The 16,725-nt window shown below is 42.8% G+C and overlaps 2 protein-coding genes across 2 annotated transcripts in view; one reads left to right on the forward strand and one right to left on the reverse strand.

The window, feature by feature from the left end:
- Positions 1-682: 682 nt before the first annotated feature.
- Positions 683-5,529, reverse strand: LOC139386268 (mitochondrial fission factor homolog B-like). The gene is made up of 8 exons (XM_071131765.1): positions 5,332-5,529; positions 4,413-4,627; positions 4,031-4,203; positions 3,607-3,698; positions 2,674-2,838; positions 1,837-1,893; positions 1,400-1,490; positions 683-1,275 (listed from the first exon to the last, which is right to left on the reverse strand). The coding sequence occupies exons 2-8, from the start codon at positions 4,621-4,623 to the stop codon at positions 1,144-1,146; spliced, it is 921 nt and encodes a 306-aa protein (XP_070987866.1). The 5' UTR covers positions 4,624-4,627; positions 5,332-5,529; the 3' UTR covers positions 683-1,143.
- Positions 5,530-7,504: 1,975 nt separating this feature from the next.
- LOC139385888 (multiple epidermal growth factor-like domains protein 6) overlaps positions 7,505-16,725 on the forward strand; it is an 87,239-nt gene continuing 78,018 nt past the window's right edge. The window contains exons 1-4 of the mRNA XM_071131173.1: positions 7,505-7,773; positions 9,397-9,531; positions 9,913-10,022; positions 10,194-10,298. Coding sequence (XP_070987274.1) covers positions 7,694-7,773; positions 9,397-9,531; positions 9,913-10,022; positions 10,194-10,298 — 430 coding nt within the window. The 5' untranslated portion in view covers positions 7,505-7,693. The remainder of the gene's footprint in view (positions 7,774-9,396; positions 9,532-9,912; positions 10,023-10,193; positions 10,299-16,725) is intronic.

Raw genomic sequence — 16,725 nt, forward strand, 5'->3', positions numbered from 1 at the left:
TGTAATAACAATATACATAACATACTAATGAAGTGTTACGGAGTAGTGACCAACAATTAGTTCAACTAGTAATTTAATTATATTTAGCAGTAGCTTGGTGTTTAATAGTCTACATCACATTGTGTTCAAAAGGCTAAATTACACATTCTTTAACATCTGACCCAAGAGTGATATGTTCTTGCAATTTGTAGTCTATTACATTTAGATGTGATAATTGTTCATGACGTAGTTTGGAGGTTGTGAACTACTTTTCCTAAGTAACTTTAGTTAATGATGCCATATTTTTCTTACGGGTAGCTTTAGCGTATCTTAACTTCTTCCAGTGTGAAGTAATTGGTAGCAACGTAAACTATATTTTCATAGTAGCTTCCAACACGGCTAATTAATACATCTAAACTCAAACATCAGAATTTACTATTTTGTCATTTATTAAAATAAAATTGTATGAATCTCAGCATAATATGCTGGCACATTATGACTGAAAACTACAACCAATTTGAAAACATTGTGCTCCAGCCAGCGAGTTCTTGGTAAAAAGGTAGGAACTGAAGATAAAATATGAGAAATAGCATATCATGCCTATGGCTTGGTGGATATGGGCCATACATAATGAATCAAAATGGTGTAATAGCAATAGTGTGACTGTTTCCTTTCAGTATTATACATCAATTAAACCCATGAGAAAATTTAACATGATGTATTATCTTACAATTTAACAATAGTACTTGACAACATTTTTACATCTTTTCACATCACTCCAGTCCCAAATAAATATTTAACATATGTAGCCCATTTCGATTTGTCTCCACTGTGGCTTATTTTTTCCCTTTTCTTTAGACCTCTTATCTGTTGGAAATGCCTCGGGGGCAATGATTACAACTGAGTAACATTAAGAAATATTTACAGCCGAGACAAGCGTTGCTTCTTAAGCCAAAAAAACAAAACAATTATATAGCATTGTAATTTTTTTTTACAAGTACATGGTTACAATAAAATTAAATGAAAACAAACATCCCATTGCCCAATAGCAAGGCCATCCAGCGATGGGACTAAGTGCAGAGAGTACATTTTGCTAACATTTGACACATAGAAGAGGAGAGGCTTTGTTCTCCACTCTCTGACAGTGGATCGGAGGAAAGGGTTCTAGCGGCGGAACCAAACCCAGCTGTTGATAAGCCAGAAGGCTACGGTGACGGAGTACATGATCATCTCACGCTTGGCCCTCTCCTTGTTCTCCTCTTCTATGAGCTGGAGCCTCCGGTTCAGCTTGATGATCTATAGGCACACCAATGAAAATCACATCAACACCACCAACCAATATAGCCAAAACAAAACATGTGGGCTTAATGATATACCTTCCATAGAAGTACAGTACAGTCTAAATGTATTAGGAGCAGACCTGCCGTCGAAGTGTTGCTGCATCTACAACAGCCATGTCATCAGGAGCCATGGAGACATCCAGAGTAGTGTCTAGAGTGGCCAGAGCAAGCCTTGGGTGAAGAGAAATAGACCAAACACATCCTGGTTAACCATTTCTATCATGGATCAGGCATGATGATCTTTCCGATCGTTGATCAATGATGATGTAAAAGACAGATTGTCAAACAATTATTGTCAATGTATTTCTATTATAAATACATTTACAATACATTGACAACAGTTCAATAGACATGCATTATTCATTGCCCAATTATCTTTTCAACTATTATTGACAGCAACACTCATCCTCTTCTGACAATAACTATGGCCTATATGATGAAAGGAAAGAGAGAGGAGGAAAAAGAACGGAGAGGGAGAAAGAGAGAGGGGTGAAGTCTACGTGCCAGGTGGAGTTACCTGGATTCATGCAGAGGGTTAGAGGTCAAGGCAGACCCCCCTCGCAGCGATGGCTTGCTGAAGAAGGCAGAAACAGGGAAGGGAGAGAGGAAGCAATAGAGATAGAGCAGCATACCAAACAGTGTCTCACACATACAATCCCAAAGTCTCTCACACTCACTCTTGAAATTCGTAGTTCCAATGTCTCATGACTTTGATCATTCAGTGTAAAACAGACTACCAATATATTCATCACCAATACACTTCTCTTCAGAGAGTAGACAATACACATCACTATCTAGGTTGGCTGTTGACATTGCTTGATAATGGCCTTACAGCACATGGATCGAGCAAGAACAGCACTAACTTAAAACTCTACTGTTTTCAATGAAAATATGACTTCGCTCCACACACTACTCTCCTCTCAACCAATTCAGTCAAGCACTGAGTGAGGCCACAGCTCAATAACAGCACATCAGACAAAGTCAATCTTGATTTGCAATGATAAATAAATATACATCATGACATATTATTAGTGTTACTGCGTGTTACAAATCAGCAGGTGTTCCCTACCCATTGCCCCAAAAGAAATGATTCAAATACGGTCAAGAGAAATCATTTTGTTCATTGAGCAAATGTCCAAATTATATGATTATAGTTTTTGTTCAATTGTCCAACACCCGAGAACTGATTTGATGACCCTGTCCATGCGAAAGAGACAACAGCAGGGACTTCATTGCCTCAGAGAGGATTAAAACAATTGTATTGTATTGAATTGAGGGGTTAATCTCTGCACGGTGAGCAGAGTGGGAGAGGTCAGCCTAGAGATGACCTTAAGAGGAGGGGTCATGGGGTCACCTGCGGTGGTTCTCGTCCAGAACCTCCAAGACCTGCTGGTAGGCCCGGCGCGTGGTGGACTGGATGAAAGAGAGAACGCCGCTAGCGCTGTACAGGTTCTGTTCGTCCTCGGCCATGGCGAGAGGGGGGCAGGCGCGGAGAGGGGCTGGGAGGGACGGGTTCACACTGCCCCCACCAACATGAGTGGCCAAGCCAGAGAAAACAGAGCAGAGAGAGAGAGGGGGAGAGAGAGTGAAGGAGAGGGAGGGGAGAAAGACCATCCGCACTTTACTCACTGTGCAGAGATAACAGCCACCAAAGAGTGACAGAGATGGTACTGATGGGGTGATGTCAAACAGATCATACTAGTGCACCACTGAACTATACTTAACCCTCTACCAGGAAGGGAGATACGGACACAAAAGCATGGAAAGGTCCTAATTAAGGTCCCAATGAGTCATCTCCCACAAAGATGCTCTGAACAAAATAGGACCCCCAAGGACTTTGTATAGTGAAATAAGCTTTTAAAAAATGAAATGGTTCTATGCCATGTTTACTGTAAGGTGCCTCTCCCTGGTACAGGGAGATTCATAGGTTAATAGTGAAGAGAATTAAAAGTAAGTTTTAGTACCATACTCAGGACAGGAGGGACCTGCACTAATCTCACACTGACACAGAACTGCAACAGCACAGGGTGCAGACCCAGATACAACTACCAACCAAACAGGCTACAGAGTGGGCAACACCACCGGCTAGAAACAGACACCCAACTACAGTCAAATCATTATCACAACAAATGAACAGAGTGAGAGATAGACAAACAGGCCAGCAGACAGGGAAAACCACTGGACAGATGGAAGGAAGAAGAACAGGCTTGCGGAAGAGGAGAGGGGTGTGGTGGTGGATTGTGGATGGCACTACTGAGGTGTGGACCACAGTTGATAGGCTACTTACGTCGAATCGTTTCTGGCAATCTGGCTATTGCGACGGACAGTGGTGTTCTCGCTGGCTGAACGTTCCCGCCGCAACCGCCCTTGCGAACGCACCTATTAGGAGTGGAGAACACATAAATACTGATATCCTCTTCCCGTAAAACACTGACTTTGCCGTCACTTTGAAATAAACTCCCCATTGTCAGTGTAGAGGAAGTGGTTCTATGAACTATGCTCACAAGACAAATGGCTTTGCCAGAGATCTGAACATTTGTGTAAGCTCACAGAACTAATGTCTAGGCTTTAGCTCAGAGGACTAGCACAGTCTTGAGCTGCTTGGATGACCAGGGATTGATACCGCTTGTTCACACATGCCTGGTCCATTGCATCACCCCATCAGTACGATCTCTGTCCATTTATAGACTCTCCCTCCCCCAGTACCTTACCTCCTCACTGGGCTGGGCTGGGGCTGCACTGCGCTCCATTTCCATGAAGTCCAGTGGCCGCTCATTGAGGGTAAGGACCCGAGGAGGTGTCTTCAGGGACAGGCTCTCTAGCGGGGTGGACTGGATCAGGTCCAGGTCTCTGGGTCTCGGGAACTGGGAGTCCTCACTATCTCCTGAGAAAAGCAGTCAGGCAGGGTGTCACATAAGGGCCAATACAGGGTTATGTTCAGTAAGACTAAAATCGTTTACAATGGAAAACGAAACTAGAGTCAGTGAGAACCCCATCCATTTGAAATCAATTGATCCCGTTTCGAGCCTAATGAACATGGCCCAGGAGTATCAACACTACAAAGACCCTATGGAGGACCAACGTAATAGCTACCAGACATTACGATCCTCTCTGGGACCTGCATCATGACGTTGTGCAGGTCACGTGAGCCTTCCTCAGGGTTGTCATGACCGTAGGGGCCCATTTTGAGCATCTCTGGAATCCTCATGCGTTGGCTGATGCCCTCTGTGTACTCCAGCTCGTAGTGAATGCGGTTAATCTCCGCCATCTCTGCAGTAGGAGAGGGGAATGCTGCTCCGTTCATTTGGCTGGAAAATATACAAAGAAAAAATATTTTCACTTTCAATATCAGCTGACCCAACTAACTGGTTACACAATATAGTTTGGGATTCCCTTTGACAACAATAATACAATGGCAAGCAAGTTTTACTTTATCTATTAAGAGAAGAGGTCCTAAAATAAATGCGTATCCATGTAGCCACATATAGGCTTATTTTTAACTATACCCCAGGAAACCTTGATGGTGATGGTCTTCTTTATGAATTAAAATAGAACGAATTCTCGTGACGCCATCGTGTGATAAGAATAAAAGGAGCATCCGAATCAACGGCCTGAATGCATTTCCACTCTCCAGATGAGGAGTACTTACTACTGTAAGTTTGGTATTAGTATTTTCACCAATGAAACCAAAGTAGACCTTGGATGGCTGGAATATCAACAAAAATAATAGCTCGCTATGTCTCGAGCTGGCTAGCAAGCTATCTAAGTTAGCTAGCTAGTTCTGTTGGTGCGCTTACTGTTTGTAATGTTTACCGAAATAAAGCCCCATAAATGCAATTCCAAACATTATTCAGCGAGTAGCAAGCTAACTATTGACTGCGGCCTGACCAGATACTTTGTAATGTCTGTATGACAGACAGTTAGCTAACACGTCACTAGCATGCTAGCTTTTCGAAACACCATTTCTAGCTGACAAGCAAGCTGGCTGATAGTAGTAGCTAGCTCGCCTTAACCTTTGGTTTGTTCTTCTCCCAGGTATTAAATATACGTGCAAAAACGGATATGGTCCAGCTGAAGATTCAAGGGTGCATTACAGAGGATGTAGCATCTTTAGATGTTGATTCCAGGAGGCTGAAAGGGACAACAACGTACACTACCGCCCTGAATGACTGTCATGGATGGTGGACCCAAACAGGAAGTTGTTCACGTCACATGAAAATTATTGTTTTCCATACTGTAAAATACCTGTTATTATATCTGTGATAATGATTTCTACAGGGGTGGAAAAAGTACCAAATTGTCATATTTGAGTAAAAGTAAAGATACCTTAATAGAAAATGACTCAAGTAAAAGTAAAAGTGATCCAGTAAAATACTACTTGGGTAAGAGTCTAAAAGTATTTGGTTTTTATTTAAGTATCAAAAGCAAATGTAATTTCTCGAGTATCAAAAGTAAAAGTATAAATAATTTCAAATTCCTTATATTAATCAATCCAGACGGCACCATTTTCTTGCGTTTTTAAATGTAAATATAGCCAGGGCCACACTCTAACACTCACACATAATTTACAAACGAAGCATTTGTGTTTAGTGAGTCTGCCAGATCAGAGGCAGTAGGGATGACAATGGATGTTCTGTTGTGCGTACATTTGACTATTTTCTAGTCCTGCTAAGCATCCTAAATTTGTCAGTAAAAAGTACATTCTTTTTTTTTTAGGAATGTAGTGAAGTAAAAGTAACTAGTCAAAAATATAAATAGAAAAGTAGATACCATAAAAACTACTTAAATAATACTTTAATGTATTTTTACGTAAGTACTTTACACCACTGGATTTCTGCACTCACGTGGTGGGTACTTATTAACCATGGGTCAAAACATATGAATAAAAGAATGAATAGATTTCCCTAAAATGTTGCCTGATGTATTATTAACAGATACAAATGATTTAGCCTACTCATTCAGCAGTTTTATCACAATTATTTGGGGGTTGGAACATGTGCAGAGATTGAGAGGGAGATTGAGAGAGAGTTAAAGAGAGTATGGATGCAGAGATTATAGAAGACACTGTGAAAACGCTCTACAAACTGCTGGAGAAGATCCATAAGTAGGGGGAGAAGGTGGAAATAAAAGAGAATGTGTTGGAGAAGGCAAGGAGTGGAGAGTGAAAAGGAGGAAATTAAGAAGAAGAAGGAGGGGTAGAGAGGAAGGAGAAGGTGGCAATGCAGAGTTAGGTGGTGAAGAAGAGGGAGTAGGTAGTGATGAAAGACAAGGGGCTGGAAAAGCAAAAAGAGAAACTGGAGAAAAAGAGCAAGAAGCTAGACATATTGGAGAAAGTTGGAAAGTTGGGAGTTGGAAAAGAAGAAAGAGAAGTTGGAGAGGAAGAATAAGATAATGGAAAGGTTGAAAGTGGGTGTGAATAAGAGAAGGTCGAATATTACAAGAACAGGAGAGGTTATTAAACAATTAAGTGAATGAGATTGACAAAATAAAAGTAGATGTCAAAGAGAAGGCAAAGGAGGAGACGCAGAAAGTGACAGGTGGAGTTGAAGTGATGGAAGGAGAAGATGGAAAGAGAAAAAAGAGAGAAAGAAATGGAGAGAGAGGGAGAAGTTTGAGAAGAGGAAGAGTAGGATGGAGAGAAAAACACACACATAAAGCCATTCATGAACCACTTTGCACTCAGCACTGTGAGCCTACATTTAAAAAAACATCTGAATTAACATCTGAGAGAACCGCAAACTTGCGCTGTAGGGTAGTCTCCTATAACACATTGCAATTTATAAATGCACGATTCAACGACAACAACGGTGGAGGTCACTGTTTCCAAATAAACGCTTTCTAATTGAAACATCACTGAACTCTAACAAAACACTATCAAATAGGCCTACAGGCTCCAGAGAAAAAAACTAATAAAGCGGGAAGGTGTCAAAAAGTCTTAGGGTTGGTAAATATGTTTGATCTCGTAAATAAAGGTCGTAAATGGATCAATAATCAAACCAATCCGAATCTATTTAGTGTATGAAGTTAAAGTTCAATAGTCTGCACTTTTCATAGATCAAAATACACAGTTGAAAAGCTCTTAGTAGCGGAGAGCTGAGTAAAGATCGATCTCATTGGTGATGATAGGGACCCTCTAGTGCTCGTGGGTGGTACTCCGGAACTCTTGTGAATAGAGCTCGTACGACGAAGGGGGATGGATGCAAGCAAAGGACAAGAAGACCCTCTCAAACTCTCTCAAACTCTCTTAGACACGGGACAATTTAGAAGCATTATAGTCCTGTTTCGATGCACATCATTATTTGACGGGTCTATAGGAGATATTTACCTTCACCACATCGCTCTTTAATTTGTAGTCTTCCCTGTGTGAATTAATAATGTTCTTGAACGTTTTAATGTGGTGCATGATAGCACTGGACACCGCGCGCATCGCATCTCTGGAGTTACAACCTGGCATGTGAGTGAATTTAGAGTTGCTCGAATATTTTATGTTGAATCATCTAATACATGAGCACACTACAGCCTTCACGTGTCTGTCTCTGAGACACATTAACATTTGAGTCTGTAAATAACCAAAGGAATAAATAGTCTATTTGGATTTCGCGGCTCTTCAATGGAAATGTGTCATTGCAGCATGTTTCAACATGCTTTTGGTTAAAGGGATCAACCACAGCCTCTTATCATGGTTATTAGGCTTTGTTGTCACTGTTTTCTACTGTTGGATACGAACGTTATATCTGTACGGTGTACTCTTGTCTTTTTTGACTGCACAACAGTAATCTGGATGCATTTGTCCTCTAGGCGTCGCCCTTTGTGGACCCCACGTAAAATAAACCATATTACTTTACCCGGCAAGCATGATCATTATTATGCTGAGGATGTAAAGCAATGTGTATTTCTCGAGAGACTTCGCGAAAAGAATGAGCATGTGCAGGACACGCATTCAGAAGGATATTTTCATGACTATAAGAGCCTAAAACTTCCCTTAGCTATTTCACCTAGCCTGCTGTCTATTGAACCCAGATGGTGTGTGCAGATGCAGAAATACACATTTGGACACAAGTGTGTTATATATCCCTGTTCTGACAACATCTTGATATATTTATGATGGATGGTATGTAGATATTCAGCTGCTGAATACCTTGGCATTTTCATTGGCGGACAGGAAGACATGCACAAAGTCACGGCACGCACACAAACAAGCGCACACATTCTGACATATTTTCTCTGACGAGATAATAAACTAGTATTGCCTGGGGAGTTTTATTGGTTATTTATTGGGTATCTGGAACACTGTCCAAGTCCAGCAGAGTATTTGAGAACACGAGTCTAGGGAATTCTAAAGGAGAACAGACCAAAACCTAGACCACAGATACAGATAGAATGTTTTTCCTTTATGTGATTTAACCCACAGCAGGTAACTCACAAGCCATCTAGAATGAGATACTCCTAACTCCTAACAATGGCCAATTGTTATTGCTGAATTCAATCCAATTGCTAAATTCCCAGGTCTATCTGGTGCTGTGAATAGACATACGATAGCACATCTAGGTAATGTATGTCACTGTGTCTGTTGGAATGTGTGCACATGCTTCCTCTTGGATGGTTTCAGTGTTTTCCCTGTGTCGGCGTGCTCCCTGGGAGACACACACACACACGCACACACACACACACACACACACACACACACACACACACACACACACACACCTCATCTGGGGTGAACACGCTGGGCACCTGTCAAGACGCTGGAGGGTCTGGAGCTGCTGGGTGGTTCATGATAAGGGTCAGCAACTCTGGTGTCAGATGGAGGAGAGTAAAAAACTCTCTCTCTCTCTCATTGACCTTAACCCTGACCCTCTCCTGTCCTGTGTACCCATCGCTAATAACTTGAAGGATATCTAAACCGCTCATCTCCATTTTTATGCCATTGTAAATCAATGATTCAATTGATGATAATAACATGGTATATAACAATGTAGTCCTAGTATCCAGAGTAATTATAGTGTTACTACACAGGTATACAAGCTACTTAATGTAAAGTGTTACAGACTGAACCATCCTCTCTGTGTCTCTGCAGGCCTAATGTGTGTGCGGAGCAGGAGTTGTCCATGCTGGGTGCACGCCAGCCTTGTGTCCAGGCCTTCACTCGGATGGTCAAGGTCTGGAAGCAAGGCTGCACCGGCCACCGCTGGTGTGTTGGCTACGAAAGGAGGTGAGTGGCACATCTTCTCCAATACCCTGTTGTTGTTGTTGTTGTTGTTGTTGTTGGATAGTTGTACTCAGTCTCTCCTATCATAACTGGGCTCATACAGATGTAGGATCTTAATTTGAGCCAGTTTGCTACAGCAGGGAAATAATCCTGCAGCAACAGGAAATGTGAATTGTTGTGTGGATTATAATGAATGCACAGTTTTGTAGGGCTTGAGGGAAAATCAAGTCTGAAATGTCAAAGTGGAAATGACAAACTTCAGAAGCCTTTTAAAACCTCAAATACACTACAAGGTTAACATTTCCTGCATTGAAGGAAAGTTCTCCTGCAACAGGTTGATCAAATTAAGATCCTAAGATCCTGTATGTCATTTCCTTTCTGCAGAACAGGCTACTACACAGCCTACAGGCAGGTGTACAGTATGGATGTGCACAGGGTGACCAGGTGCTGCCCTGGGTGGACACAGAGGGGCAAGGAGAGGGGCTGTTTGCACCGTGAGTTCAAAGTCAAACACTGAATATTACTTTTGTATTAAGACATGTATCTATGGACAAATTTAGCGCTATCATACATATTAAATTCATTGTTGATGTGTTGTCGTGCCATGATGTGTATGAGCATTTGCAGGTGTTACTGGAGTGACCGATGTGCGTTGTGTTATACAGGGGTGTGTGCTGCTACTACCTGCTTCAATGGGGGCAGGTGTGCTGAGAGAGGTGACCAGATCTGTCATTGTCCTGTAGGCTTCCAAGGAACACGCTGCCAGTATGGTGAGTGAGTCATCATGGAGTCAGAGAAAGAGAACATGTTGTGGACACTTTGCCATGGTTTTGGGGGGTTTTGTGAGGGAGGCGGAGTGAGAGAATGGTAAAAATATGAGTGAGAGAGAGTGTGAGAGACAGAGAGGGAGAGAATGAGAGAGAGAGAGAGTGAGAAAGAGTGAATGAGAGGCCAGAGAAAAACACAGAATCCTTTTCGACTAAACACATCAACATTGTAAAGGTCAACGTTTTTTAAACTTCAGTGTCCACCCTGTAACCACTAGCCACCCCTTTGCGGTGTATCATTTTTACAGCCGAGCTGTGAGGCTGTGTGTAGATTAGTGAGTCCAGCCCTAGAGACTGACCTATATCCTTAAAGGAGAAAAAAATGGTAAAGTCCTAATGGACACAGTGCAGACCTTGTGCTTTCACTTTGAACAACATAAATGAGGGTTTCCTGTGGCTGCGATCGGCAGTGGCCGCTCAATGGGGGTTGCTGGGTAATTAGAGGTGGCAGAAGTGCACTATGGGAGAAAATGGGTCCTTTGAAGGCTGCTACCCCGGGCGCTGAGGGGCTAACTCGCTGGGTAGGCCGTCATTGTAAATAAGAATTTGTTCTTAACTGACTTGCCTAGTTAAATAAAGGTAAAATATATATTGTTTTAAACTCAACCCTGCCTCGATCCTCTGTCCTCCAGTCTGCAAGCTGGATTCTAATGAGGGTATGTGCAGTTTGAGCTTCTCACAGATGGAACAGACACTGCCTGTCTGGACACCAGGGCCTATATTGACATAAAGTCATCCCATAGAGTAGGATTTGATCTAGGATCTTTGACCTTTTAGATCCTAATGAATAAGATTATATGGACAGGTGGGAACCTGATCCTAGATCAGAACTCCAACTCTGAGACACTTTGTGAATATGGGCAAATGACTAGGATTCTGTAACGCTTCAGTGGTCCGTCCTGTTTATTCAAGCTAATCAGCAAGCAATCAAATAATTAAATATGAAAGCATACTAGTGGACTGTGGACTGTAAATATGAGAAGTAACCTGATCCAGTATTATTCTTCCTGTCTTTAAAATTCCCATGAACATCTCTTGATCTGCTCTCCTTTCCCTCTGACCCTCTGACCCCTAACACTCTGTCATCCGGCCAACAGCGAGAGGACAACGTTTGTTAGTTGATGTTCTAAGGAAGACTCCCCCAAAAGAGATAACAGAGAACAATTAGTTACACCCCCTTTCCATGCATATGCATGCACACACGCAAACATGCATGCATGCACTCAGGCACGCACACACACACATACACACACATACAAACACTGTGACACTGTCACAAGCACACACACACACATGCCTTCTCCACACACGCAGCAGGAGGAAGGTCCGGCCAGGGGTTCTCTTTGTTGCTCTTCCTCCGGCTGTGACATTTCACAGGGACGCACCAGTGTTTGTTTCTGATGGCTGCCCCGCTCGTTTGTTTGGAAAGAGCTGCTTGGGTTTTCAGGGAAGGGTGAACAACAGAGGGACACACACGTTAGTCAGGTGACAGGGAAGGGGGACAAAGATAAGCCTAGACTCATTTCCGTCAAGGTTTTCGGTTCTCTCTGTGAACACAGAAGCTTTGACCTCTTATTCCTCCTCTCTCCCCTAACATCTTTCCTTCCTCCACCTCTCAGAGAGTATATTTATCCTCCTCTCCAGCCAGAAGGTTTAAAGCAGGGCAGCAGCCATTTTCAGCCAGCTCTCACTGAGAGGGACACTGTTCCTCTGTATTGAGTCAAATGCATAAAAAGGTCAAGGGTTAGGTTTAGAAGTTGTAAGGTTTAGGTCCAGGTTTAGTGTAATTTTAGAATAAAAAATACACATATAGATACAAGGTGTGATTGTGATTAAAGGTGTGATCGAAGTAAGCTGCTTTTTGAGTTGGTGTATGTGGTTGAATGCAGCTCAATGACAGACTTGTCCCCATTTTTTTATATTTTCTAAAAGCAATGCCCATTCATACGCACATGCTCCAATGTTCCAAGTGCTATTCCAAAGTTATTCCCATGTAGTTTCAGAATATGGCCCACTCCAGCAGTGGAGGGTTGATTATCAGAGCTGAAACCATATTCCCATATCCACCAGGTGAACTATGCCACAGGCTTTAAGATTGTCCACACCTTCTTTGAACCAGTCCAGGGTTGTGTTCATTAGGGCACAACGTAGCAATTGCAATGGAAATGTGAAAATGTCTACTTTACTCTGCTTCTGAGCATTTTCCTTGGTTTCGTGTTCCAGGTCAGCAGAGAGGCTTCAACATGCCAAGAGCTCTGTCAACTCACTCAGAGTAATGAAGCTGTGCTGTGTTGCTCAGAGATCCTGCCCTACCTGTCTCTGCTTCGCTGCAGTAGAGTTAGCCCTGCAGAACCATGCCTTGGCTTTCTGACTGCTAAACCTATTAAGGACAAGAAGACTGGAGAGGGGGAAGCTGTATAATGTTCTCCATGCTTTATTGGTTCTCTCCAGCATAGCATTCAGGTTTGGGATGACCTAGATGTGAGTGTGGTGGTTGTAATACTATGGCGATTCTGCCTTGGTAAGATAATTGTAGTCTTTGTGATGTCTTAATGACCAGCACAGCTTACGCAGATACAGTAAGTGTTTTATTTTGTTTAGTTAATATGATGTGTAAAGTATACCTATGCCAGTACCCAGTACCTGGGTTAGAGCATGAGGTAGTGGATGCAGAGCTGTTCTCTCACCTCTTTTAAAGGTAGACTCAGGCCTCCCGAGTGGCGCAGCGGTCTGCATCACAGTGCTAGAGGCGTCACTACATACCTGGGTTCGATCTCGGGCTGTATCACAACCGGCCGTGATCGGGAGTCCCGTAGGACGGCGCCCAGCCGTTAGGGAAGGATTTGGCTCGGGAGGCTTTACTTGTCTCATCGTGCTTTAGCGACTCCTTGTGGCGGTCCGGGTGCCTGCAAGCTGACCTCGGTCGTCAGGTGAACAGTGTTTCCACCGACACATTGGTGCGGCTGGTCCAGGTTAAGCGGGCGGGTGTTTGGCAGGTCATGTTTCAGAGGATGCAAGACTTGACCTTCGCTTCCCGAGCACGTTGGGGAGTTGCAGCGATGAGACAAGATTGAAATTGGGGAGAAAAGGGGGGTAAAATACCCCCCCCCCCAAAAAAAAAATTAAATATTTAATACAAATAGAAAAAGTATACTCAGCGAATTGACTTTGCCACAAGCAGCACCACAGATATTGAGATGAGCGAGATAGAAAACTTTGCTCTCACACAGTCCCACACAGCGCATGTTACGGTGTGGTCGCCACGGGACCAAAACCGTGGAGAAAAGAGGAGAAGTCGAGTCTTGTGCTTCAACACTCTTAGTTATTGCGGAAATTGACCCACTATGCTGTTTACTTTCTGTATCTACGTCATATCGCTGAGTCTACCTTTAATAATTATAATAATATCATTCCATGAATCCACCAAATGTTTAAAGCCTTTTACATAAAGTGTAACACATTGGAGCCACCCCACAGTACTAATACAAACCAGGTTTGGTGGGTGAATGGGACGTTTATTTAGACTTGGGCCTCTGTTCCATACCTGGAGCCATGAACCCAGCAGTTGTAGTCGCTCAGGGAGAGCCACGCCCAGCTAGTCAGAAAAACTGTTGGATTGTGGAGATGGAGAGGAGTGTTGAGCGAAGGGGCACACGATGGTGGCAGAATGTAGGGTAGACTTCAGACCATATCATTAGAAATATATCAGAATGTTAACATACAGTATATAACCATAGTATTTCAAGTGTCAAGGTTTTAATGTCACGTTCACAAGAACAGTGAAATGCGTCTCTTGCGAGCTCCAAACCCAACAATGCAGTAATCAATATCAATGTAGCACAAAAAAATAACACAAGGTAGAACAAAAACACACAAGAAATAAAAATAAGAAATAAGAAGACCAGGAGAAAGTAAGTAATCATTCTATCTATATGCAGGGTCAGTTCCAGTAGCATATTTACAATGTGCAGGGATACTGAGTGACAGAGCTAGATATGTATAGGGGTAGCAACGACCATATTTTGACATATTCCAATGAGACCATCTCATGGTCAGACCATGAGAGAGATGGCACAATTATTTGATAATGTTGAGACTTTTATATTCTGCTGTGGATTTTGGATTTGTCAATGGTGGAGGGAATAGGGGAGGGGGAGAAAGAGTAGAGATAGACAGAGGGGAGAGAGCTAACCTCTCCAATGTAGATGAATGATGTTTCATTTCCTCCATGTTCCCTAATCCTGGTCTGTGTTGTGTAGAACAGATGTCTGGATAACATCCTCACACAGCAAGGAGGCACGCAGTCCTCTCTCTGGATCTCAGACTGGCTTTATCCACACTTTACCCAGCCCCCAGTCACCTGGAACCACAGGAGAACCATTAGATAACCACCAGGGAACCTCCTGGAAAAAATGTATGAATTAATGACCTCACGCCAGTGTGCCACAGGTAAATCAGTCAGCCTTTATGGGCCCTTAGGGGCCACAGTCTATGTACTTAAGGGCCTCACCCGCAATGGTATGTTATGGTCCGTATATTCATGTGGATGTTGTGGAACAGAAACAGTTAGCGATACCGAAAGGTATGTACACTAAAGCACCTGTTGACTGTCTGTTTCTCAAGCCTATGTGTTTGTGCCTGAACCGATCTGTAGAGGGTCGATCCTAGTCTACTACAGTGCCTTAAGAAAGTATTCACACCCTGTGACTTTTTGTTGTGTGACAGTCTGACTTTCAAATTGATTAAATTTTGGTTTTGTGTCACTGGCCTACACACATTACCCGATAATGTCAAATTGTTTACAAATGAATTAAAAAAATCAAGCTGAAATAATATCTTGGGTCAATAAGTATTCAACCCCTCTGTTATGGCAAACCTAAATAAGTTCAGGTGTAAAAACATGCTTAAAAATAATAACAAGATCACATAATAAGTTGCACGGACTCACTCTGTGTGCAATAATAGTGTTTTAACATGGTTTTTGAATAACATCTCTGTATACCACACTTACAGTACAATCTGTAAGGTCCCTCAGTCAAGCAGTGAATTTCAAACACAGATTCAACTACAATGACCAAGGAAGGTTTTCCAATGCCTCAATGAGAGAAGGGCACCTATTGGTAGATCTTTTATTGTCTTTTTGCATATATTGAATATCCCTTTGAGCATGGTGTCATAGGAGGCCAATTGTCCACCTGCTTCTAATCACTGATGTCAGAGAACGTTATGCTAATGCAATCCTTCAGATTGTGACACGCGGTTTGCAGTGTTGATGCTATGTGTTGTGGGTTGATGCCGCGGCCTCAACGCTCTCCGCAACGTGTTAAACACATGATAGGTCTGAGACTTAGCCTGGCCAATCTGGCCCGGTATAATTGGCTAGGTTTACGGCTCTTGTGAACACTACTCTGTCTCACTTCGTTACGCTTTTCAACGGCCGGGCTTTGGTGAAACGACACGTCGGTCCGCAGGAAGTAAGGAAACAGGAAACAAGCAGGAACGATGAAATGCTGTGGACAGGTCACATCTGGTTTTAGCCAGAAAAGGCTGATTTTGTTCAAGGTGTTTTTGTGAAAGACTATCATGGACAGTGCCTGGGGAATTTGCTGATCTCTTGCTTTTGGTGGATTATGCAGTGAAATGCCCGAGTTGTGAAAGTCAAGAGTATGTCTCTCACACATACTGTGTGTTCCTTCCAAGTCGGCCGATAGCTACACCCCATCTGAGTTTGATCAGGTCCGTTTTATTTGTTAGAACAGAAACATTTCTGGTGTCGCAGCATGACATTTATCAAGTTCAAGTAAGAGAGTGGGGTTCCAGGGGTTAGTCACTTTCAGGTAGTTGGCTGACTGAGATTCTGTTTTTAGCACTCTGTAAAGATACTGATACTGCACATCTGAAGTCCTCAATTGTCCCCTAGATCTGTCAGTTATACAGAGAGAGATACTGTTAGACACTCTCCCCCCTTTCCCAGAGGCTCTCTTTCTCTCTCTCTCTCTCTCTCTCTCTCTCTCTCTCTCTCTCTCTCTCTCTCAGTAGGAGTCTCCTCGTAATGACTTGCTAGTTAACAGACAGAAAAAAATAGCCCAGGGCATTCTTAATGTGGTACCTTGCTTGAAAAATGTTCCTCTGTATATGTGGAAATTAACCCTCTCGACCCATGTTTATTTCTCCCAGAGGAAAACATCCTGCTACATTGTGTGTGTGTGTGTGTGTGTGTGTGTGTGGAGACTTCCTGAACAAAGTCAAGTAGCACTGTCTGGGGTCTGAGACCACTGAGGACAGCTGCTAGTGGTCTCCTGACTCTCCTACTTCTCAGCACTGGGGGACTGTGATGATGTGTGATTGTGTGTATATTTGGATAGCTCTG

The sequence above is a fragment of the Oncorhynchus clarkii genome, chromosome 27, assembly GCF_045791955.1.
Source record: "Oncorhynchus clarkii lewisi isolate Uvic-CL-2024 chromosome 27, UVic_Ocla_1.0, whole genome shotgun sequence".
Taxonomy (NCBI): domain Eukaryota; kingdom Metazoa; phylum Chordata; class Actinopteri; order Salmoniformes; family Salmonidae; genus Oncorhynchus; species Oncorhynchus clarkii.